Source organism: Sipha flava, unplaced genomic scaffold, assembly GCF_003268045.1.
Source record: "Sipha flava isolate LNK unplaced genomic scaffold, YSA_version1 71_pilon_pilon, whole genome shotgun sequence".
Classification (NCBI taxonomy): Eukaryota; Metazoa; Arthropoda; class Insecta; order Hemiptera; family Aphididae; genus Sipha; species Sipha flava.
The window spans coordinates 2165818-2190755 of NW_020273611.1; the positions used below are offsets into that span (position 1 = coordinate 2165818).

General features: G+C 32.6%; 1 protein-coding gene across 1 annotated transcript in view; it reads right to left on the bottom strand.

Moving 5' to 3' along the window:
* LOC112692197 overlaps nucleotides 1-22807 on the bottom strand; it is a 29046-nt gene extending 6239 nt beyond the window's left edge. Inside the window, exons 1-6 of the mRNA XM_025566785.1 lie at nucleotides 22489-22807; nucleotides 14452-15359; nucleotides 14063-14347; nucleotides 13853-13957; nucleotides 12879-13154; nucleotides 9392-9761 (exon numbers count right to left, since the gene is read on the bottom strand). Of these exons, the coding sequence (XP_025422570.1) occupies nucleotides 9392-9761; nucleotides 12879-13154; nucleotides 13853-13957; nucleotides 14063-14347; nucleotides 14452-14925 (1510 nt within the window). The 5' untranslated portion in view covers nucleotides 14926-15359; nucleotides 22489-22807. The remainder of the gene's footprint in view (nucleotides 1-9391; nucleotides 9762-12878; nucleotides 13155-13852; nucleotides 13958-14062; nucleotides 14348-14451; nucleotides 15360-22488) is intronic.
* Between the last annotated feature and the right edge of the window lie 2131 nt (nucleotides 22808-24938).

The following is a 24938-nucleotide window of genomic DNA, read 5'->3' on the forward strand; positions in this document are numbered from 1 at the left end:
TGATTTATTTTAATACTATAAATATTTTTCCAACATTTTTCCTTATTCCCCCGAGTTTCCCTAATTACACTGACCAATTAAAAATTCCTCTGATAATTCCAGGTTTTCCCGGCTTTCCAGGTAGCGTAGCAACCCTGACAATAGTACGGAGGTATTTGCACGAAGCCATCTTAAGTCCAGGCGATAATTTAAATACGGACTCTATGAGATTGGACCATATAAGTCATGAATAGTATATCAAGCCAGTCAAGATGTTGTTTATGAGGAAGTAGGTTATAATTTCCTGTATATTGAGGATTTATAAAAAAAATGTTTGAATAAGTATTTAAAAAATAAATTTTTTAATTTAAATGATATGAAATACTACAAAGATACCGCGGACAATTGATTTCAACTGTGCTTTGTAGTTTGTTGTACACAAATAATATTTATATACACTACACACCACTGTTGCTAATCTAAGTATGTGGGCTATTACGTACATGAAATACATCAGATGTTACCCACTACCAAGTGTTCAATATTTGTACATTTGTATTTTTTAACTATACATCGTAATTTGTGGACTATAATATAGCAAACGTTAAGCTACACTTATAAGTATACATTTTTTTAGTTTTACTTAAACATACACCATTGTGTTGACGACCATGCGTCGATCGGTATAAGATAACTGACAAAATTAGAGAGTGACGCAATAATACCAAAACTACAATTATACGGTTAATAATAATTAACAATACTACATTCACAAAGCACGAGTGAACTTGGTGGAGTGACTCAGTACTCTGGTGCATGATAAATATGCGTTTGAGTGTGTTTATTGATACATAAATATATATGTATACGAGTGTGTGTATGAAATCTATTCACTTCATAAAGTTTTTGGTTTCGGGTAGAATTCGTTATTACATTATTAACATTAATGAATTAGAAACATTTAATTTTTTTCAAATGTTGTTAATGATCGTGTTGAAATACAAATTTACAGAATACCTACATAATTTAATATAATTTATACCCAACTAATATTACAATTGTTTTAAAATCGATTCTGAAAGCTGAGTAATAATGTTGAAGGTGGCTTATAAAATGTGCTTATGTGTGCTGTAATTTTGTCGAGTAGTACGACGTTTATAATAAAAACGCTATATCATAGGTTATTATACATGAGATTATGTGAAATTACATTATGCAAACGCCGTGAATGGAATTCTGAAATTGGTGTGTAAAATCACAACAAACAGCGCTCAGAATTTTAAACGTGGAGGTGATAAACAGTGAAATGTGATTCAGTATGACATCAGACAGGTAGTCTGTTGTTTTGAAAATTATATAAGAGGCAACAAACCTTTTTGATTGCCATTAGTAATCTTTGATAAAATATTTACCGACGAACAATAGTTGGAATTGTTGAAAAAAATAGTTTACAATTTTCGATCTAACTAAAATATAATTATAAAAACTTGTGTATAACTTCAAGCAAAAATCATTGGATTGATCCCCGTTTCAACTACAACTCAAGTATGGCGATTTGTAAGTAAATTATACATTTTTTTTTTTTTTTTGTTTTGTTTTATACACCGATTTCGATTATTATTAAATACACATATTTTAAGTTCTACGGAATTACAATATCGATAACGAAAAGCGTTTAAATCGTACAACAATGATATCGATGATGGAACCAAGTTTTCCGCACTGTTCTCGACGAAAATGATGACGACCGTATCCAAAAAACTTTGGTCCGAGCAACCATACTGCGGACAGTGCAGCAGTCGTGTCACGTCGACCTGTCCAGTCGACTGTCCGTCCTTGGCGCCCGCGTGATCTACATCTCGAAGACGTTACAGGTGGAAGGAAGCTGCGGCAGTTGATCGAAGCGGCGGCCGCGTTGTAGACTGTGGAAACGGGACGCCAACCCGGAACGACCGAGAGCCTGTGACTTGGGTTTGGACCAATATGTGCTGTTTGGGACCGGAGTCGGTGATCCCGATCGCAATCCATCGCGGCGGCCCGTGCCGGCGGCGGCGGCGTCGATGTCCTCCATCCGTTGAATACGCGACGGCGGTTGCCGTCCTAAAAACAATGGCGGACGGACGGCACGGGTATTTCCGCCGACATCGTCAACGGATCGAGGGTACGACAGCGCTGCCGCCGTATCCATAATGTCGGGCAGCCGCTTTCAACACCAACACATGGCACCTGACCGATCCTGTAGGCGGCGGACCGATCGCGTGAACGTCTTGACGGCCAACGGTGCCGATGCCGCCGAAGCTGAAGCCGCTATAGCGTTTCGCTCGTTATTCCCGTACATTACGGCGTGATAAAAAAAAAAAAAAGCGATCGGGAAGGGGGGGGCGATCGTACCACCCTATGTAACCCCTATGCGCACCAGGACCGCACGCGACCTCGGATGGCGAACGGGAAGTTCCGTTTCCCGTCCAACCACGCGAGCCTCCGTGTCGATTTAAGCGTGCGGAACAACCGGAGGAACGGAGCCGAAGCCAGACCAACAGGTACCATATGCCAAGCCATCTCACCACGTGACAACTACAGTCGGTGACAGTCAACAGGTCGTCGCCGGAACCGTTGGTACGCGAATTTTACACGAACAAAAACACTCGGATTTTAAAACTGCTGATTTTCGTTTTTTTTTTCTTCTTCCTTTTCATCACTTAAACCTCTTAGCGTTATCGAAATTATGAAAATACCTTTTCCTTTCGTATCGCCAATGGTTTTCATGCGTTATTCGCGTAATTAATCGCCTGCGAGTCGATAAATCCACAAGTGTAAGAAATATAACGTAACCGTTCCAATGTTTAAATATTAACGAAATGCAATCAAATACGATGATTTAAGAAGTCTGAACTTTGATAATCATGTTCGCGTGGGATGTAGTTCAGTTTTGTTGATATTTTTTTGATTATATAACATTGAATGTGTGCAGCTATTTTAAATTTAATATTCAGTTAAACGGCAGGTATTTTCAGAACATTGCGAAAATAGTAAAATGTTGTAGGATCAGAAGCAGAAACATTACAATTTATAATATTCAATATTTAGCTTAATTTTTTTTAAAGCCTAAGTTTTTAAGACGTTACGTTTGTTTCTTAATTTGAAATGATTTTTATACATTATGTAGTTTTGAAATCCGAGCTCTGATAATTAATAATAGCGTTTTAAGAATCACAGTACATTATAAAAATAAAGAAAATTACAAATTCATGATGCTTATAACTGTACAAGAAAAATTATTTTTAGTTTTAAATAAAGATAATATGCCAAAGGCGTACAAATAATCTATGCTAATGATTAAAGATATTGCATACTAACTATGATAATTTGGCTAACATACATAAAATCGTTCAGTAACAATAACCAACTTATACATGTTACAATTAATATAGGGTATAATAATATTATACCATATGTTAAAAGTATCATACTATATTATAGTATGATACTTCGGCATAATTCATATATTTTGTGAACATACATCCATCATCAAATATTTAAACTAATACACACGTTAAGGAAGTACAATAATATTAACGAAACTATACTGTTATAAATTATAATATTTTACCATTTTATATGCTTGTCATTTTAAATAATATGAGAATTATAATTCCTAAAATTCGATCTATTCAATACATAAATATACATTGATTTTTTTTTTTTTTTTTTGATTGCAATAACTTGAAAAATAATATTAATGAAAGTGATAGAATTTTTTTAGTTACATTTTTAATCAGTTTTATCTATATTTTAGGTAAAGGATATTTTAACATCAACTCCAAAAGACTTAATCATAACATTTTTGGAATTACAAATTACGATGTAAACGTATTGATTACTTTGAAATTCTTACAAACGTATTGAAACATCTAAAATTATTATTATTAATATCATCTTTTTGTTCAACCGTCAAAGTCATTTATTCACGTTGAGCTCTTCAAAAATAGTTTATTTTTATTGTGCGAACTTAAGATTAAATTTGTTTTATAATGTATTATTAATATGCAATATAGTATAAGCGATGTATAACTCTAATATACGAAATTCCAAAACAACTCGAGTTAATTACTAAATACTAAGTTTAATGTACAATTAAACCTTAACGTTTGTACTTAATTATTTTCTGATAATCATATACATTCAAAATCTGATAATTAAGACTATACAATATAATCAGTGTTCACTAGTCAGTAGTTTTAATAATAAATAAATTAAAATTAACTATGTATGTAAAATCATATTTTGAGTGTATTATACTTCATAATTTTACTTAAATAGTGATAACTTAAATTTCATAGCCAAACATTTTCAACAACTCGAATAAAATTTTAAATTCATAACAACAATAATTAATCAAAGTCCAATTTTTAACAACCCGATTTCCACAGACTTTATTTATTTAAAGTTTTATAAATCGACATAGTTAATTTAATTAACAATTAAAAATTAATTAAACTAAATTGAAAAATCTAAAAAAATATTAAGTGAAGATTCCTTCAAAAAAAATAATATGTTCTGTAGTTATATACATGCTTTTTTTTATAACGTAAAAATTCTGTATCCTTTAGTTTTTCTTCGAATTTTATACCACATCTAGACATAATGTTTAAACATTTTGTGGTAGTTGTCACATACACCACATGCGCACTCAAGTCATTCGCGCAAACCGACGCGTCAACCGTTCCACGATTTCTGGGCGGGTGTTCTGGTCCATTAAACTACCCGATGAGGACTAAGGTTCTTAAGGATGTCATATTATTTTTCGTCGAGGTGTTCGTGTTTCAACTCAAGTTAAATGTAGTATGGTGTAACTGCATCTTTGGTAATCGGTATTTTTACTTATCAGAAAATTACGAATAGTTAAGACATTAAAGGTGATGTAAGTAGTCGCCGTGGATTTATTTAATTATATAAGAACTTAAGATATAGTCTGGAAGAATTGTTCTGCAATCGTAATAAAAACACAAGTTTTAACCAACAAAACAGAAATCATAACGTTAAACAGTGGCTTAATTACAAACTGTTAGCAAAACAGCATGTTGAAAATCCAATAAAAAATATAAACAGATCTGAGTGGCTATCATCGGCAGAGCATAAGTCTCCAGGTGGTAGTAGCGGTCACTGTAGTTGTTCGTTGATGACGGTGTCGCGAACAAGATACAATGACAAGTGCTTAAACATAACTCGATGTAATAAATACAACAGATTGAAGGTGATTGACAGTATTAATATCTAGCAAATCTCTAGATAGGGATTCGGCGCGGCGGTCCACGCGACTAGATCGGGTCCACGGGTTGCGGATAGTGGTATTTAAACACTCCCTCATGGTAGGGAAGAGGGAAGAAATAAAATGAATACTTCCCCTCGGACAGCGGACCTGCGCCCAGCCGACACGGGGTGGGAGCTCTACCTATGCGTGTCGGTGGCGTAAAATGCGCGATGTGCCTCGAGCTCCGAGGCGGCCTCGTGATCAAAATTTACTCCGAACCCGACCTGAGCTCGGCTCGGGCCGGGGGCTGGTGATTCGCTAGGGAACCGTCCCAGCGGATCGGATGTTCGTCTTTACGACTTCCGGGCGGGCTATCGCGTCTCACGTCAGTCTAGCTTCCTTCGGGAGATTAGCTATGATGACGGCGGTCCGGAGCCTGTATTAATACGGTAAACGGTGGGTTGACCTCCTCCGTTGAAGTATGTCCTACCATTGTGACGCTTAACACGAATGGTACATCGGGAGGCGTGGTTAGCCCAGACCGGCATATGTCCTATGTGTCTTGCCGCCACGCCGAGTTTGGCCCAGCCAAAACTGAGGTTGGACTCGATGGAACTTATGGTCCGCTTTATAGTAACCGGGCGGTTATCAGCCGCTCGGAGTTCCCCTAGTTGGGGGGCTCTTACGGTACGGGAGTCGGCAGCCCGTCGCTGGTGGTCCGGCACGACGACTCGGTGTGCGCCAGACCGGCTGGCCGTTTCGGACTTAGCGCCGGATCGGCCGCCGTCCCGTACTCACCGAACCTCTGTGGCTCTCGACGAGCATAGTGCTAATATGAGGTCCACAGTTGTAGCCGCAAGGCACTGAAACCCGGGATCTACCTGACAGTATTCTTACAGTTTCTGTTGCATTACAGTAATTGAACGATGATGATTTTTATTTCCATTAGAACCGTTTAATTTTTCATGCTTAATACAAACTGTTAGCAATAGCACGTTGAAAATCGAATAAAAAATATAAATAGATCCGATTGGCTATCATCGACAGAGCACAAGTCTCCAGGTGGTGGTAGCGGTCACTGTAGCTGTAGTTGTTCGTTGATGACGGTTAATTTTTCTAATAAGCTCCAAGTGTCGCAAACAAGATACAATGACAAGTGCTTAAACATAACTCGATATAATAAATACAACAGATTGAAGGTGACTGACAGTATTAATGCAGTTTCTTTTGCATTACAATAGTTAAACGATGATGACTATTGTTTTCATTAGAACTGTTTAATTTTTCATGCTTATGTTAGTATAAACTGTTAGCAACAGCACGTTGAAAATTAAATAAAAAATATATACAGATCGAATTATAAATTAAATTTTACTATTGAAACTAAAAAGCAATGTACGGAATGAATAAATATTACATAAATGGAAGAAATGGAAGAGTCACCGGGCCGGGAATCGAACCCGGGTTGTCCACTTGCCAGAGGTGGTAACGAAGACGACGGCGGTGGCGATGGCTAAGGTCGCAGTGGTAGACAAATGGTAACAATGACGATTGATGGCGTTAACTAAGGCCCGAATTTTAATGAAAAAAAATTGGTGAGCATGTATATATGTATGGTATATGCACACAAAATTCAAAAATATTCAAACAAATAATTGTTTATTGTGCGTTAAAAAAAAAAACCAAACATGAATCCGAATGAATAAAAAATTTCATTGTTTCAATTATTTATAAAAAATATAAATTGTATGCAATTTAAAGTAATTTATGCAAAACTATGCAAAACAGAATGAACTTTACGAACATACACATTGTGAAAAGTCGACATTTGTAATTAAAATTATTCTACGAGTAGATAAATTGTAGATAGTGATTGAATATTAGATAGTAATAAAAACAATACCTATCACGTGTACTGTATTCTAGCTAAAAATATGAGAGTATTTATCTCATTTAGGGAAAATATTTTAAAAAAACTTAGTTTTAAACAAAAATTATAAACTGTTTAAATCATAAAAAATTATTGTTTTTTTGCAACCCTATAATGAGAAAATAACTATATTAGTTTGAACTACAGAGATTTATTAATACTCCTAATCATACATTTTAACACCAAATACTTTATTCGAGTTCTTGAGAATTTTGAGTTATGAAGATTTAAATACTTAGATAACTTAATTATAATAAAATGATAAAATATAATATAGTAGTACTTATAACTAGATGTGTTACATAAAGAAATATAAATATTATTAAAAAATATAAATATAAGTATATTAAGCGATATAAGTATTACAGTGTACTCTCGATTAAACACAGTCTTCTGAGGAACAAATCATGAAAATAAGTACACACTAAAAATGCATATTTCTTTACATCATACATATATACATCATTACGATTAAGTTAGTTGTTGAAAAATAGTCAATCACAAGTCACTCGTAAAAAGAAGTGTTTTCAAACAAAATAACAAAAACTTGTTACTGTCCAAAAATAAAGCTGTTCTTATTAAATTTCCCTTAAATATTATATAACATTAAAAGATTTAATTTTTTAAATTAAATAATCCTTTAATTTTCGTTTCAATTTGAATTTAGTGGAATTCCCTTATTCGTGGATGCCACCCTATTCCGCGGATAATCGAGAGTACACTGTACATAATTAAGACAAAAGTGGTAAACTGTCGTGATGTTATTGATTCAAAATAAAAAGAAAAAAAACATTATTTTAAAATATTATTTTTAGCAATAAATATTGTAAACAACTTAAATAATATCTATAACCCTAATAATATATTTAAATTACATTATAATAAATTATTAACAAGTGAATTCAAATCACTGGTACTAGTATCAATATCTGCACATTATATATTATCTAGGTATGTTCAGTACGTCATATTATAATACAGGTACAATCGAAATGCTTTCCAAGTGTCTTAATACATTTATATAACATATATATGCAACGTACATGAAATAATGCTTTTGAATTGTCCATAAACAAAGCTTTATACATCATATAATCCGAAATAAATACAATAATAAACACAAATATGCAGTAATGTATTGCTAAAATAAATCATGGATATACGCCTTATTAAATGTAGTAACTATCATATGGTAGAAACCAAAAAAACTAACTCATGAACAACACATTCTTAATTATGACTGTTTAATAACAGAAACTTGTTGTTAAATGATAACAAATTTGAATTTTTCGTTAAAAAAAAAAAATAATAATAATAATAATAATAATATATCCGATACCGAATTACGTCATAAATATAACCACAAATTAGATTAGTCAAGGTATTATGTAGTTATTTGTCAAATTACAAGCTATATACGGCCGTATACCCGCGTATCATATTATACCTGCCCATTAATTTTTCATAAGCTATACGCCATGGATAAAAATAGCGTATTGAGTATACGCCGTATACCCATGTACACCCTCCAATATACCACTATAAATATGTTATATTATAACATACATATATAACATATTCAAACAAAAACGTTAGGTTTTTGTGTATTTTGATATAAATACTTAAAATAGAAGAACTTTAAGATTAATCAGAAAAATAACATGCAAAAATACCAAAGAAAATCATATAATAAAAATGGATTACATGCGAAAGTAATTTACACAATTTTACTTTGGCTAAAATCTTATGCTATATAATATCCTAAACAGTTAATACAAATGATTTTCGCATTCTCTATTGCTTACTTGCTATGTGTACGAAGCGGATTTAATGATTTTAGGTTTTTGAACTTTTAATATGTGACAATTCAAAACGATAAAAAATATTTAAGGGAACGGTGATCATACGTCTTTAACATGCTAACGTAATGCTACCAGCAGGGATGATCAACTGGTGATGAACCGACAAGCAGCCGGGTAAAAAAAAAAAATTGTTATATTTTCCGTTAAAAGTGGTTTAACAAAAAAGTACGGTAAAATTATATTATGTCTAATCACCGCGATCAATCGTCCCTGTCTACTGCAGTACATAATAGAAAAGGGCACCCGTGTGTGTGAGGTTCCGACTTTTTGAACGTCGCAGGGCTCTGTTTATGTAATTTTTTTTTTCTACGTGTGGCAACAACAATGTGCACGGTGGAAAACGTATAAAAAACGATTTTTTGAACTCACCGAGCGCGACAGCCATCTGGGCCAGACCTTTCGTGCGGTCGTAGTAAGCGTTGCCGTTGGCGCTGACGTCTTCCTCGTCCACGTTTCCGTGATTTTCGTCGCCCGAAGAAAGTTCACCGCCGTCACCGTCGCCACGTTCCGGGCGGCAGCCCCGTACAGTCACGTATTCGACTCGATCGGCAGCGTTGACCCCTCCGTAATAATAGTCGCAGTCCCCGTGGTCGGACGGGCAATCCGACCCTTTGCCGCCGGTGAACAGAGCCGTCAGCGAGGCGGACAGGGCAGCGCCCAGCGACGACTTTTTGCCACCGCCGCGTTCCCGTTGCCGGCGCCTCTTCCGTCGACGTTCGGCCTCCCGGTACAAGCTCATCTGAATACGAACACGCACGCGTTAGATCACACACCGAACACTAGACGCCGATCAACACCTGCCGGCCATGCGATAACGGATCGACACAATGTCGATTACACGGTTGTCGAACACGTGGCCGTCAGTGGTGGAACCAAGGTCTTGGGGCCCCGGCAATAAGGTAAGTCAACAATTTGAATTGCATATTTTTTATATATTTTGCCATTTTTCGGGCAAATACATATTAGACAGATTTTTGCAATTTAATTATTATTTTTATGTTTTATGTGAAATTTATTCTTAAGATTAACAATCCTCTTTTTTTCTTTTTTTTTTTTACTGACATACGTCGGTTGATACTTAATACTCAAAATATCGAATCATAGATCGAGTCATAATTGCATCGGGCGTGGCAACCAAGGAAATACCTATGTGTTTCTGCGTAAATCTCCGTTTATTTTTAATTTAATACTATACATAAATATAAATTTAAAAAATATAAGTATGAAATGGTCGCGACAATAAACTACCGAAGAAAGTATTGCCGTGGCGTACAGAGGGGGGGGGAAGAACGGTAAAAACAAAAATTAAAACTTTTGAAGAAAAACAAGAGTTAAAATATCCAAAATTTTATCTGGAAACAAAGAAAGTCTCGAAAGTTTACCTGAAGATTTAGAATTAAATTACTTGGTATATTTTAAATATGTGCCGATAACGTCAGTAGACGTGGTATGTTTGTTTTCAATTCATAAAATATGCTGACCAGCACTCGTCGTACGTTTAAATTTGATCATAACAGAAAATGTCTAATTGTACAGTATAACTTTGCAGGTAAACATTCAATTATTTTTATATTTTTTAAAATATTAAATATTTTTTCATTGTAGAAGAAGAAAATGAAGAAAATTAAATCGATCATCATACAGAGTAATATTATAGTTTACCTTATATAATTGTTAATATCAAAATATATACTAAGTAAAAAAAAAAATTGTCTACAATTAAAATTTAATAAATCAAAAAAAAAAAATTATTGCTATTTTAAAAAAATTCAGTTGCATATTTTGTTTATTTTAAGTATATATTTGCATGCATATTTTCTACAATTTGTATACATTAAGACCCGAACCCTACTTATGTATAAATATACATTTTTTATAAAAATTATTTTAAAGAAGCCGCGATCATATTTAATATTTTGATCGTATTCTATAAATTTAATATAGATCTCAACTTTCAAACTTTTAATTTATTACATGAACATCAAACTTTATTATATATGTACAAAACCAAAACTAATTTTAAGGATTATCAACCATTACATATTCACAATACGAGATTAAAATATAATAGTAACCTTAATGTTCCATGCATTAACTCTAATTTTGATAATCAAAGTTCTATTTGTAAAGGTGATCAACATAAATTTATTTTCTTTTGTTAATTTTAATCGGCATAAAAAATGTATTTATTATTCTGTTATGATTTTGTTTAATATGTAAATATAATTTATTATTTATTTTAACCGAATTCAGTTCATCCGCATACCAACTTTTATTTAAAGTATGCGTTTGCAATAATATACTAATGTGACATGTTTACATTTTGTTGATATCGCAATAAAATTACCTACTTATTATTATTGTATTTAATTATATAAAATGTAAGTCTGCATTTATATTAAATATTAAAACTACTAAGACTTACTATGTGTGAGAATATTATACAGGTTATTTGTGTTATTACAGTATTACTTATTAGAATATAATATTCTGAATTAAACTATTAACAATGTTAATAATATATATATTAAGTATGTAAATAAACCATAGTAATTAGAACTCTGCATGATAACATAATTATTATTAAGAATCATAATATCACAAAAATAAATAAAACGAATCAATAATTTCATTTTTTTTTTTTTTTTAACAATGTAAATAATCCGGGTATCTTGTTATCATAAATACTATTGGCGGTCATAAAATATATATAGACTCAGGCTAGGTTCACATAGAGAGCGTTTTAAACGCGCATTTACAATTACTATTTATTGCTATTAACTGTACACATGATAACGCTCGTTAAATGGTGACGCGCGTTCAACGCTGCAATAACGCAAAAAACCTTTCAACGCGCGTCAGCTCAAGTTGACGCGCCATTTGAACATTGTACAGGTTTGTATTGACGTGTTCAGTTGCAACGTGTATTTCAAGGCATTACTTCCTTTTTTCATCAATAATGGAAGAATTCAGTAATGAATTTTTCATCAATGAAATCGAATAAAGGTTCTCGATTTGGGACATGACCAGTTGTGATTAAAATAAAGTAATAAAAAGAAATGCCTGGGAAGAAATAGTACTCATTTTTTCTGAAGAAGGTTATATAGAGGAAAAAAAGAAAGTTCTTGGTGTGCATTACTTTATTTTAATTACTTAAATCATAATTATATGTATATTTAATATTCAATAATTGTTAAACAATTTATATTAAAAACAATATAATATACATTATATTATGTTCTTCTATATAAGGTCCATAATCATACAGCTTCTGCTACGTCTATCTTCGCCAGAATTTAAAACACGACTGACTATAGCAATTGGTTATAGTTATTACTATAGTTTATACGCGCGCTTAACGCGTAAAATCTGTAATTCATGTGAGCACTTACTAAAAACGCGCGTTGGATAAACGCCCGTTTAACGCTCTCCTTGTGAATCTAGCCTCACAGAATAATTTTTGAATAAGAAGTGAAATGGGCCAAAGTATATTAACAGATTTGGCGCTTTTGTATATTCACAGACAGATTGCATTAAATGTAGAAAAAATAATAGACCGTTTTCCTAAGAGCAAAAGATGCATATATTTTGTTATATGAATCTACAGAATTAATTCGTGTCCAATGATGAAAAATTATGATTTGTTTCTAACAACGTAACATTTCTGCGATACAAATATTTTATAGAAGAGACTAATTCTAAGAGATAAAAAAAAAGAAGAGGTTCGACACTCTGTATCCGAATCCCGGTGTGAACATTAATATTAACGTATTTATTATTTACCCTCTCCCCCTTCCCCCCCTAGCTAAGGTCTGGAGACGCCCCCGGATAAAAGTGCACCGACTTGCATTCTCACCTTACATTCGTATGCAGCGCGCACGGCGGCGTACGGGATAGCGCCTGCGAAGATCACGGCTCTGTTCTGCGTGTGTTGCACTTTGACGGACGTCGCGGACGTTTGGCGACCGCGGAAGTGATTGTCGCAGTCGGCACCGTCCTGTTCGCAACCTCCGTCGCAGTCGTCGTCCGATGCGTCTACGTATTTCTCGGTAACTACCGTGGAGCCCGGCCACGCGGCCACCAACTCGGCGCACACCGTTTGACCGGGTCGCACGATCACGGTGCGGAACGCCTGCGTAACAACGAACAATAAACGGATGTCGAACAACTTGCGAGAAAAATCATTGGGATCGGGTAATGAACGGTAATAATGCGTGGGAAACGTGCGCACACCACGGACCTACAGTTTAGTGAAAAGTACCTGTCCAAAAGCAGCCTTATTCGATTTTATGGATGAACCGATAAAAATAGTGGTGAGCGTGTTGGAACTACGTTTTTATTATCATTCGAAAGAAAAACGAAGAAAAAAAAATCATCGAGCTCAACCAGATGATAAATAATCACGACTGTCGAAGCGTTAAAATAAATCAAAATCTTTGTGTACGTCTCCGAGATGGATGTGCGATATTACGGTTTATACGAAGGAGACAAAACCGTACGTAATCAAATAAACTTATTGTGCAGTTGACACGGAAGAAAAAAATTGAAGAACACAGTAAGCATTATAATAGTGATAATGAATAATTATAGCAATAATTTCTTTTTGTTACAGGAATGTTACCAACCATGTTAACAATTTCTATACTTGATGTCGTCATACGATAGATAAGCCCACGCGCACAGCATAACATCGAAAACTCAAAAGAAACAAAATGCACTGCGCTTTTGTGTACTGACGCACGTTGCGAAATGTTGACGATATAGCAGCGCGTGGCCGTGCAACGGTCGTCGAATCTATAATATTTCGGTCGCACAGAACAAAATACTAACCTCGGCGTAATCGTCAGCTGCCCAACAAACGGCCGGATACACAGGTCGCTCCCTGGGCCCCTTGTCCGTGTCCATACGTCGACCGCTGGTCGACGCGTACACCGTCTGCTCGTTTTCAACGCAAGTGACCAAGAAAAATAAAACAGAAGAGATTAAGAAAAATTCGAAAAAACGTGTTCCGCGCTCGACAGCGAATCGTTCGGGACTCACGTGTACGTGGCGCGACAGGAGCTGCAAGTCGTATTCGTGATCTTGTCCGTCGTCGAGTTCGAATTCGTCTCGATCGTCGCTGTACTGGCAGTAATAACCGGTACCGGCAGATTTCCTGGGCACCCGTATGCACACGGCCACCGTCAACGTGTACCGGAACCGGTGGACAATGGCGTTCAGGCACACCGTGTGAGGCCATAATATCGCCGGGTCGCCAATAGGCAACATGGTCGTCGGCTTCTGCTGGGGCTGCTGTTTGCGGTAAGCCCGGGTGTCGTACACGATCTAAAGGAGTGGACGAAAAAAAAAAAACACACGTTTTTTTTACATTACCTAACTTTGTACACGCGACAAGACGAATTCGAGACACGATTCACGACTGAACTTACCCGCCGCCGTCGCCGTTGTGGTTGTTGTTGCAACGGCGATCTGTGCTTGTTGCTCTTGCGTTTGTCGCGCCGACGCCGAACGAAGAACAAAAGGTCGTCCGAATCGGCCGCGGCCGAGTTCGCTCGAGTGTAATCGTCGTCGAACACAAAGTACCGGAGGAACACGTCCGTCCACCAGTACGCTGAGGCTGCTTCGTCGTCGATTTCGGCCACCGTCGTCGGTTCGTCCGTGGTTCCCGCGACCACGGTTCTTTCGGCGCGCGGTTGTCGTCCGTCCCCGTGGTGACGGCGACGACTCGTCCGACGGAGGGCTGCGCGTCGCCGTTCTTTCTGCCGTTGGAACGCGATGTCTGCCAGCAGTCGGTCCACGGACGAAGACGTCGTCGCGTTTACCGTCCGCTGTTCGGCACGACCGTCGTCTACGTCCAAGAAGCACGGCCTACGCCGAGGCGAGACCGAAGACGCCGACTGCATCACTGGTCTCCGTCACTATTTTCGTTATTGTTGCGTCACCTTTGTAAATTTTCGTCTCAGCTGTATTATAATTATTATTATTATTGTTAACTTCTCTTTTTTTTTCTTTTCTTTTTTTTTTTTTTGTCACAATTTGTACTTGTTGCCCTAGTCCTCGTTATCAATTATTATTTTCTGATTATTAGATGGCATACCATATGCAAAAAAAAAAAAAATATATAATATTGTCGTTCCAATAATACTTAACATCTACTAAACTTAACATCTAGAATCGTAATGATTCTTTTTTTTTGTTTTTTCTTGTTTTTTTTGTTTTTTTTCTTGTTTGTCGTCTATTCTAAATTTCTATTTACAATTGTTCATGGATTGTGGTGATTAAAATTCCTCCGATGGCATGAACAGGGTTTCCCGCCACCATTAGAATTCTTGTCACTCTATTAACAGAAAACGAAAATAATATAAGTTTTTATAATGTATAATTAAGATCGTTTACTATTATTTGTAATAAGAGTTAATAGTAAAGAGTTTGCATATTTTTCGATAATATTTCGTAATATATCTTATTGTGGAATGTATTTCTATTATACCATAACAAATTAAGAAAAAATGTTTCAAAATAATAATGGGTAATGAATAACCAGAGTTGGGATTTGATGTTCTAAAAAAGTCCAAAAATACTTTAAAAATCTTAAAAAATACATTATAAAAAGGCGTTAAAAATATTATTACAGTTTAAAAACGATATGAAAATCATGTTACCAAATATGTTTGATTATATTTATTTAGCATAGTAATAATTATAAAATAGACACCTTTTTTTTTTATATTTATATTTTATTTAATTTTAATTAATTTTTATTTATTTCATAAATCGCCTCTATAATATAAATAATATTTTTTGAAGATATGAAAACGGTAATTGGTGAGTATATTTTATATTTTTGCTACACGTCCGTTTATCTAATAAAACATAAGGACCAATATGCTAGTATTTGCTAGTTTATGACAGATTTAAGGGAGAGCCAGAGGAGTGTTGCCCCTCTCTTCAATTGACCTAGGAATTCGGTTAGTTTTGTAATAGTTACAATGTAAAAAATATAAATAAAACAATTTAATAAAATTATTTTGGGAGCGAATTTAGAAGGTTTATAGATTAGAAACCGACTGACTGATGTAATAACATCAACCATATCAAATAATCTTATCTATAATGTATAATTATGACTTAATATCCTGTATTTCATCTTATTATTATTATTATTATTAATTTAATGTTGGTATTATACAATTTTATTAAAAAAATTGGGCCCCCCTAAAAGAAAAATCCTAGATGTACCACTGATTATTAATTTAATAGATTAAATTCTAAACATACAAGTTTTGAACGAACAGATTCTAAACAGGTGATCAAATATCCTAATATATAAAAAATTATGGATACGTAGGAATATGTTTATTTTGTAACGCTTAAAAATCATTTTTGCAAATATCTAGTAATAACAATGGTAAATTTTTTTTTCTTTTTTTTTTAATAATAAGATTTATATATATATATTTTTTTTTTTTGATCAATACATATTTATATATGTACGAAGAAAAATGTATTCATTTTTAATGACTTTTTGTTTAATCAAAATTATTATTTTAAATTTTCGAGAAAAAACTAAGATAACATGGAAATTTCAATGTTTTTTAAACAGCTCAAAAGAAATCTATTAAAAATTATATCATAATCATTTATTACAATTTACTATAAATGTTGACGATGAAATGTTCACTAAATATATATCACTGATAAACATTTAGTGAACATTTCATGTCTACGACTGTTGTAGTTTGATAAAAATAAAAAAAAAAAATAATTTGAATAAATATTAATTACTATTTTATAGTTAATGTTAATAATTTAGTTTTAATATTGTACAAGAGTATTTTTTTTTTTTTTTTTTAATGTAATATTTAATAAAGAAGTATCAAATGAAATAGAAAAAGATTTATTTTACATGTAATCAAATATTTCGCACTGTTAACTACTAATGTTATTGTTAGTGCAATGTTAATGAAACTTGATAACATTTAAATGTTACATTAAAATATGAATATAACAATAAGTTATTTATATTCCGTATCTGAAGAAATATTTTATTATTTCTTATTAAGATAGAGCACATATTAGAAAAAATAAAAAAAGGGAATTCAAAAATTGCAAAAAAAATAATTTTTAATAATTTATTTACATAACATGTATATATAGTTTTTACTACCAAACATATTTTTACTACGTTTAACAATTAAAAACCTTAATTAATATCTGAAATAGGAAATTTTTTTTTAATTTTTAATAGTGAATTTCAAAAACAAACCGTATTATACGTTTTAGTCATTTTATACGTTTTATACGTGGGACGTATAAAATTTTTTATACACGTGTATTACCAACCTTAGTTTAAACAACAAGAGAATAATTGAAAATATCTCGCATAATGGGAAGATTATACTTCAATAATTTCTAATAAAAGAAATCGAAAAAAATCGTATAAACAAAAACTGCATACTTTACATACTCAAATCGAATAATTCTATACAACATCCGCTATAACATATATAATATATAACATCCATCTGCTCGCCGATATAGAACATCATAATTTATTAATATAAATATTAAAATGTTATTTTTTGGTCAAATGTTTTCCTGCATTATGAACTAATAAAAACGAATATTATGATAAAAACGTGCAAAAAAAAAAAATTATTCACGAAAGTAATTTACCAGCCGTTTTTTATAAATATTGCTTTTATATCTATGTACACTAATACATGTATAATTAATGAAATAAGTCGAACGGTTAATGTGTATTCTAGCGCCATTGCAGTTTTCATCCGAATTTTCGTAATCAAACTTTTGAAAAGTCAGCGAAAGTTATGAAGCAGTCGTAATATTTACAATACTTTTGTTTCCAAAATGGTAATACGAAATGTTATCGAGTATTATTTCACATGTTTTTCTTGAATTTTCTTCAGTACTAGAACGTGAAGAAAAAAAACACATGCTGAATATTGCGTAACCTGAATTATGGCATTCTTGTCAAGTAAATAATTCAAATTAATTACAGTGTATGAATATCAAAATAAAAAAATGTTGATGAAATAAACATTTTTATCAGGTATATTGTACAAGAACTTTTATTATAATAATAAATATATTGTACAGTCATTTATTATAAAAAATAATATATTTATGAAAATAGAACTACCAACAACTACTAAATAAAAAAAATTTATTTTACTTTAAACAACATAAAGGAAAGACATTCTTCCTTAGGACAACAGTATATACATACATACATATCTGCATATATATATATATATATATATATATATATATATATATGTGTGTAACATATTCTACTTTCGACAATCGTATTATTATTGAATAAAAAAAAGAAAGGCAGTTGAAATGTTAATGAATTAGTATGAGGACTATGAACAAATAGAATTTAAAAAAACCATTCACTGAAGATCGAAGACATTTCTAATTTCATATTCCAAGATTTTCCGGTCGATCGGTTTACATACAAATCAATAAAATCGTTTGACATATTTGATATTCAGACAAATTTTTTATCATTGGATTCAATATACTGGATAGAAAATGAAGAGTATATAAAAGGAAAAGAGATAATTGAATCATTAAAATATATTAAAGTAAAAGTGAATTTTGGAAAAAAAATATTAATTTGGTACTATAATAATTAAACATTAGAAAAAATCGAAAATCCATATCCTATATAACCTAGAAAACAGAATTATGAATTTAAATATGTTTTCAAAATTAAAATTGGGCTTTTGGTACTGAGTGAATTTTTCTTCCGCTTTTTGGGACTTTCATAGCTGCATAGGAGTTGAAACATTTTGAATCGCAAAATATAGTGACGTGTACTGCGCGTAGGTACGCTATACGGATTTCCGAGAATCTTAGTCGTGACTATTATACGGGCGATAAGAAATCAATTACATACCAATATTATAGCAGTAGAATAATAATAATGATACACAGCTGCTAATAAAATATTATTGAGTATATATGTGTATTTTTTTTTGGGTGTCTGTCATGTTTTAAGGCAGTAAAAGTGCTTTAATTTTAAAAACCCAGGGTGGTTTCTGGTAACAAAGTGAATCTAGTTGGTGCTTTGGATGGTCTAAAGTAAAAATCGGAAATTCGCTCTGCTGCACAGACGTACAGTAGGGACATAAAGTGGGCCTCGGTCATAGAATGTAATGTGGATGTGAATTTAGACTCGTAAAAATTGAAAATTTAGACGCTCGTAAAATTTTTTTAATTGACTTATGTTGAATTTTTTTTATAATAATTGTAATCAAAACTTATGGATAACAATATATTTCAACTAATATTGATTAAATTTTAATGAAAAAAATAAAATAAAAAGTGGTAGGTATTAACTTACTAGTTTTTAGTATACTAGTAAAACTTATATGGAAATATTTTGAAATTATTACATTTTCAGTTTTCTTAAAAAATTCCAATAAAGAAATTGTATAAAATGTAATGTGGTATTTAATGTGGTAACATTGTTATTACCTACTTTTACTATACAAAAACATAATATTAGTTTTCAACGAAAACAATATTATTTTTATTGATCTCAATTTTTTTTGATAAATAATAAATTAAAATTAATAAAATGGACTTAATGATATTTTAATACAAGTACTTACATTTGGTAAAAACACAATTGAAAAGTATTCAAAATATTTAAAAAATACATAAAAAATTGTATTTAAAATACCATATAAATACTTCAAAAAATATTTAAATACAAGTACTCAAATACTTGTATTCGAATACTTCACAAGACTGCATATCATATAATATAATTTTCTAATTTCTTTTCACTAAGTTCATTTGTAGACGTATTGTTAATATAAATCATTTATTTGATTCGATTTAGAAAATCAACCACCCACTTTTTGGCTGCTCGTTTAAATATCTTACTTTAATAAATGAAAAAAAAATGGTTTTTATTCCGAATTTATTTTTAAGTGTATGATGTGCAACAAATTAGAAGTCATAACAACTGAATGTAATAATTTATCGTCGGTGTGCATAAATACAGAAGTGGTTACAGGAGTTGTAAATACTGGACAAGTATACATTATAATATAACATATTGCCTATACTCAACCCCTTAAAAACGGTCCACTTTCAACCGTCTTAAAGATATCGCCGAACGCCATGTTAAGCTGATGGAAGAATTTAACTGTAAAATTACGAAAAACAAAGAACAAAAATAGTTTTTGTTACATGTAAATATATAAGCTAATATTAATTTTTCTAAATTTCTTCCAGACAGTTTAAGGTAATGACAGAATATATCCTAATCACAACCTCAAAAATATGTGTAACCCAGATAAATTATAAGTATAATTATTAAATATCATTATTTCTGATGTGACTTAAAAAATCTAGTGGATACAGACTAAAATATATTTAATAAAATATACCATCTATGCATATAAGAACCACCCTAATATATATATATATATTAAATTTATTATTCAATTTATAAATCAGTTACATAAAAATATTAATCGATTTTATGCTTAAAAAAAATTTTTTTTACCAAAAATGTTGCTGTACGCGTTTTACGGACGATTAATAAATATACTATAATTACAACTGTCATTAGGTACTACTACTACCATTACGATAATAATAATACGAATTCAACTCCATCATCGTGCGTTAAGTGTTATTATTCTAAAAAACAATACTTAATACAATTTCATGAAAAGCAGCAACTTAAAATAACTTACCATTGATTATATATTACTATTTAGTATTTATTATTGTTATTATATTAATTATAGTAATATATAATCAATGTTATTACTTACTACGGACGGCGGATACTTAAGGTGCCAACGGGTGAAACAAACGACTATAATTATTAATAATGAAGGGCAATAATAATGTACGATAAAGTGAGAACGCTGCAAAATGCAGTATAACGTGATCATAAGAAAATTCGGCGCAGGTACGGGTAGGGCTGTTCGATTATTGCGATTATTTTTTTCCCCGACGATTATTTTACAGTTTTTATTAGATTCGATTAATCGCCAAATAATTGAATAATTGAATTTTCGATTAATCAAATAATCGAAATAATCGAATTTCTGATTAATTAATATATACATAATATTAGATTACCTGATTACATACTTTTATTTTAAATCTGTGCTAAATGCTAATATGATTTTCTGAGTTCAATGATTCGGAATGTATTAAGGATAATATTATAAAATTGGACATCTACATCAACATTTCATCCTGCAAATCTTGTTGAAAATTGTGTAGAAATTAAGGAATCAATTTATCCATTGTAAAAAATTCGATTAATCGGTTAATCAGTTATTAAAAAAATCAATTAATCGGATAATCAGTCAATAAAAAAAAATTGATCAATCGGTTATTCAGGTATTAAAAAATTCGGTTATTGATTAATCAGTCGTAAAAAAATCAATTTTCGGTTTGAATATTAATTTTCGATTAATCGAAATAATCGATTAAAACGTGAAATTAATTATTGAGTGGTAAAAAAAATAATCGCCCTAGGTACGGGTGTACAACACTGAACACATATTTGTTTAGATCGTTCTACAATCCGTAATAATTAGTCCCGTCGATGGGAACAGTAGTCGGTAGTGATGGGCTATTCATAGAAATGAATCGATATTTTGAAACGATTCAAATCGGAATGAGAAGAACAATACAAAAAAAGATAGATTTACATATGCGGATTTCTTTTAATCAATCGATGGCGTTATTTGCAGTTTTGCCTGTGCTCTAGGTAAAATTTAAAATATAAAATGTGTAATAACTTTTAATTAGTACTACATGATCGGATCAACAAATAACAATGAATCGATTCGCATAAAATATCGTATCAACGTGTCGATTCACTTAAAAACGAATGGATCAAGAGATCAATACAAATCTACGACGATCGTACACGAACAAGTAAAATGAAACCATAGACGATGCCGTTGCAGTGAAATCGTTTGTGCGCATAAGTAATTACGATTCGAACGAACAAGTGTACCTAAAAAGCTTTCCGAACGAGACGAAGTGAAAAAAGAAGAAGAAAAAAATGCGTGTACAAAAACGGCGGAACGTGCGACGTGTTTGAAAGCGATGCGTTTAAAAAATAAAAAAAAAAGCGTTTGTTTCGAATGCAATGTTTATCGCGGGAAGCAATGTTTTCGAACGGGATCCGATGGACGACCGATACGTTACGTTTCTCGTACATACGTTTCGCCGTCGATCGCGTTTCGGTCCGTACGAAAGGAAAAACGTTCGCGAAACAGATACGCGCACGAAAAGCGATTTTGCCGACGCGACGGCCCCGTTGGTCGTAGGACGCGTGTTCGACCGTCGCCGCGAACAACAACAGCGTTACCGTCGGGTTACAGCGGCCAGACAATGGATTGTACTAAAAAATTAGTCGTTTATTTGTTCTATTATTATTTTTTATTACGTACGATTTCTTCCTCTTCTTTCGCCGGCCGCCGACTTCCGTCCGGTTTTCGCACGCCGATCGATACGCGCACGCGACACTGGTCGTACGAGACGACGACCACCCGGACGCGATCCGGTCGAAGATGGTCGTGAGAACGGTCGCGCGACTGAATCACTATTTATCGCGACGACGACGGTATTTTCTATTGTTCCGTGGTCGGAATATCGGAGACGACCACGTCGGACGCGAGACGTGGGACGAACGACAACGGTCGCCGAACACTACCTACAGCCGCTGATAACGAAAACGAATATTTTTTAACGGCAGCGGCGGCGTCGCGTCGGACGGATATCGATCGGGCGCGATGACGCCGCCCGTTGCACGAGGGCGGTTTTCGTTATTGCCGGCGCGGAGATTCCGTGTTCGTCCAGTCGACGGCGGTGTAGATGGCGCGATCGTATTCGAACCGTCCGTTTCCGCAACAATAACAACAGTAATAATCGTAATAATACGTGATCGTAACATTATTGAAACGGTGATTAACCACCCCATCTTTCCTCCATTCGGCTTGTCATCTAACGGCGAGTGATTTTGTACGCGGTCAGTGCCGGGTCCAGGAAAGGGGGCAAAAGGGCTGTTGCTCCCTGTTGCATCCCCGTCGATAATTTCTAAACGACGGAAACGGAAATTTTGAATTTTTCTACCGTGTTATCGTTTTCACGAAAAATTATCGATAAACTGGCACACAACAAATACTAACAACACTAATTTAATATTATACCGCAGATTTATCACGCGGCTGAGCGTTCGACGCATTTATATTTTCGTTCGTATTATCGTATTATTTACGAGTGTAAATTGTACAACAATAAGTTAAACAGCAATAAACGCAATGACACATGACAATCGTGTTTGTTGCATACCCGTGCATCATAATTTATAACCATCAAATTTATGACGTTTGATTATTAATCATTTTTAATTATTATTTTATTTATTAAATCAAATAATCTATTTGTACACTACCAAGCAATTGTTTTTATTACTCTGTCGTCTATTCGTCTTTCGAGTCTCGTAGATCGTATTTGTAGTTATGTCAATTGTCGATTCATATTTACCAAAAAAAAAAAACTTAATATTTCTCACAACGGTTTTTCTTTGATCAATATGAATTATTACAGCGCATTAAATGCTGAATGTTTATAGTTATTACTAACAGTTCTACTATATTAAAACAAATAATGATTAATTAAACAATTTTAACACTGTTGTTATTTATATCATTTTTTTATAATGTATCCGTGATACGATACGATTTGGTTTGTAAAGGGCGACATTTTAAAATCTGCTTCCAGGCGGCATATTCGTTAACCCGACTCAGTACAGACGGTATTTAATTATAACTGTTTTCAACAGATACAACAGCAAACTATTTAAATCTATTATTAATAATATTAATATTATTTCGGGTTACATCCCATACCGTTTTTAAATTATTGAAAACAAATGTGTTCAATACTTATAGTAATCGCCGGTAAAAAAAAAATAATATTAATAAACAAATAAATTTAACTAAATGGGATTTCTTTTTTTTCTTTTTCTCAAAAATATGTAAAAATAGTATATAATAATTATAATCTAAATCAGTTAAGAGTAGGACAAGAAAAAATTGGAAGTATACGATAAAAGTGCGAGTGCGCGAACCACCGATACCTATATCAGAACGATTTTAGAATTTTTTTTCTTTCTTGAGATCTGAAAAATTTGGACTAAAATGTATTAAAATTTTAAACCGTGTCTTAAGCCATGGATACATTTAGGCAAAACGTAACAGGAGTCGGTAAAATAACAAGGCAAGGTCTGATTTGGCTCGTCTTTGATATTGACATTATAAAATAAATTATATTTTAAAAATATTAATAGGTGCACTATTATGTCTTACTTCACGTAAAATATGCTAAATATTGTTATACTTCAAACTAAATTTATATCCATTAAATGCACTAAATCGTGACGTATTAATTTATTACAACGTATTATTCGAGTATTTAAATAAGTATTTACGGCACAATTATTTTGTTTTAAAGTATTAATATCAATTATATTCTTAAACATTTATCAAGTTATATTTTTTTTAAATTTTACTTGTTAAATTTGAAAACATAAAAAAAAAAAATATAAAAATAAAAAACGAAATAATGACGATCGTGATATATGAATAGTAAAATGTTGTCCACCGAGATATCCAAAGGAAATATTCGTATCTCCGTAAAAATTAATTTTCATGAAATTTAATTTTTTATTCAAGTACAGTTTTTAAATAAAGAGGACCTATCAAATACTTATGGTCAAATTTCTTTAAACCACGGGGAAAAATGAATTAGAAATTTTCTTTTCTACACAATTACAGTGCATGCAAGTTGTATTAAAAGTTATTATGTACGTTTCTATCAACATTGAAAATCGAATGAT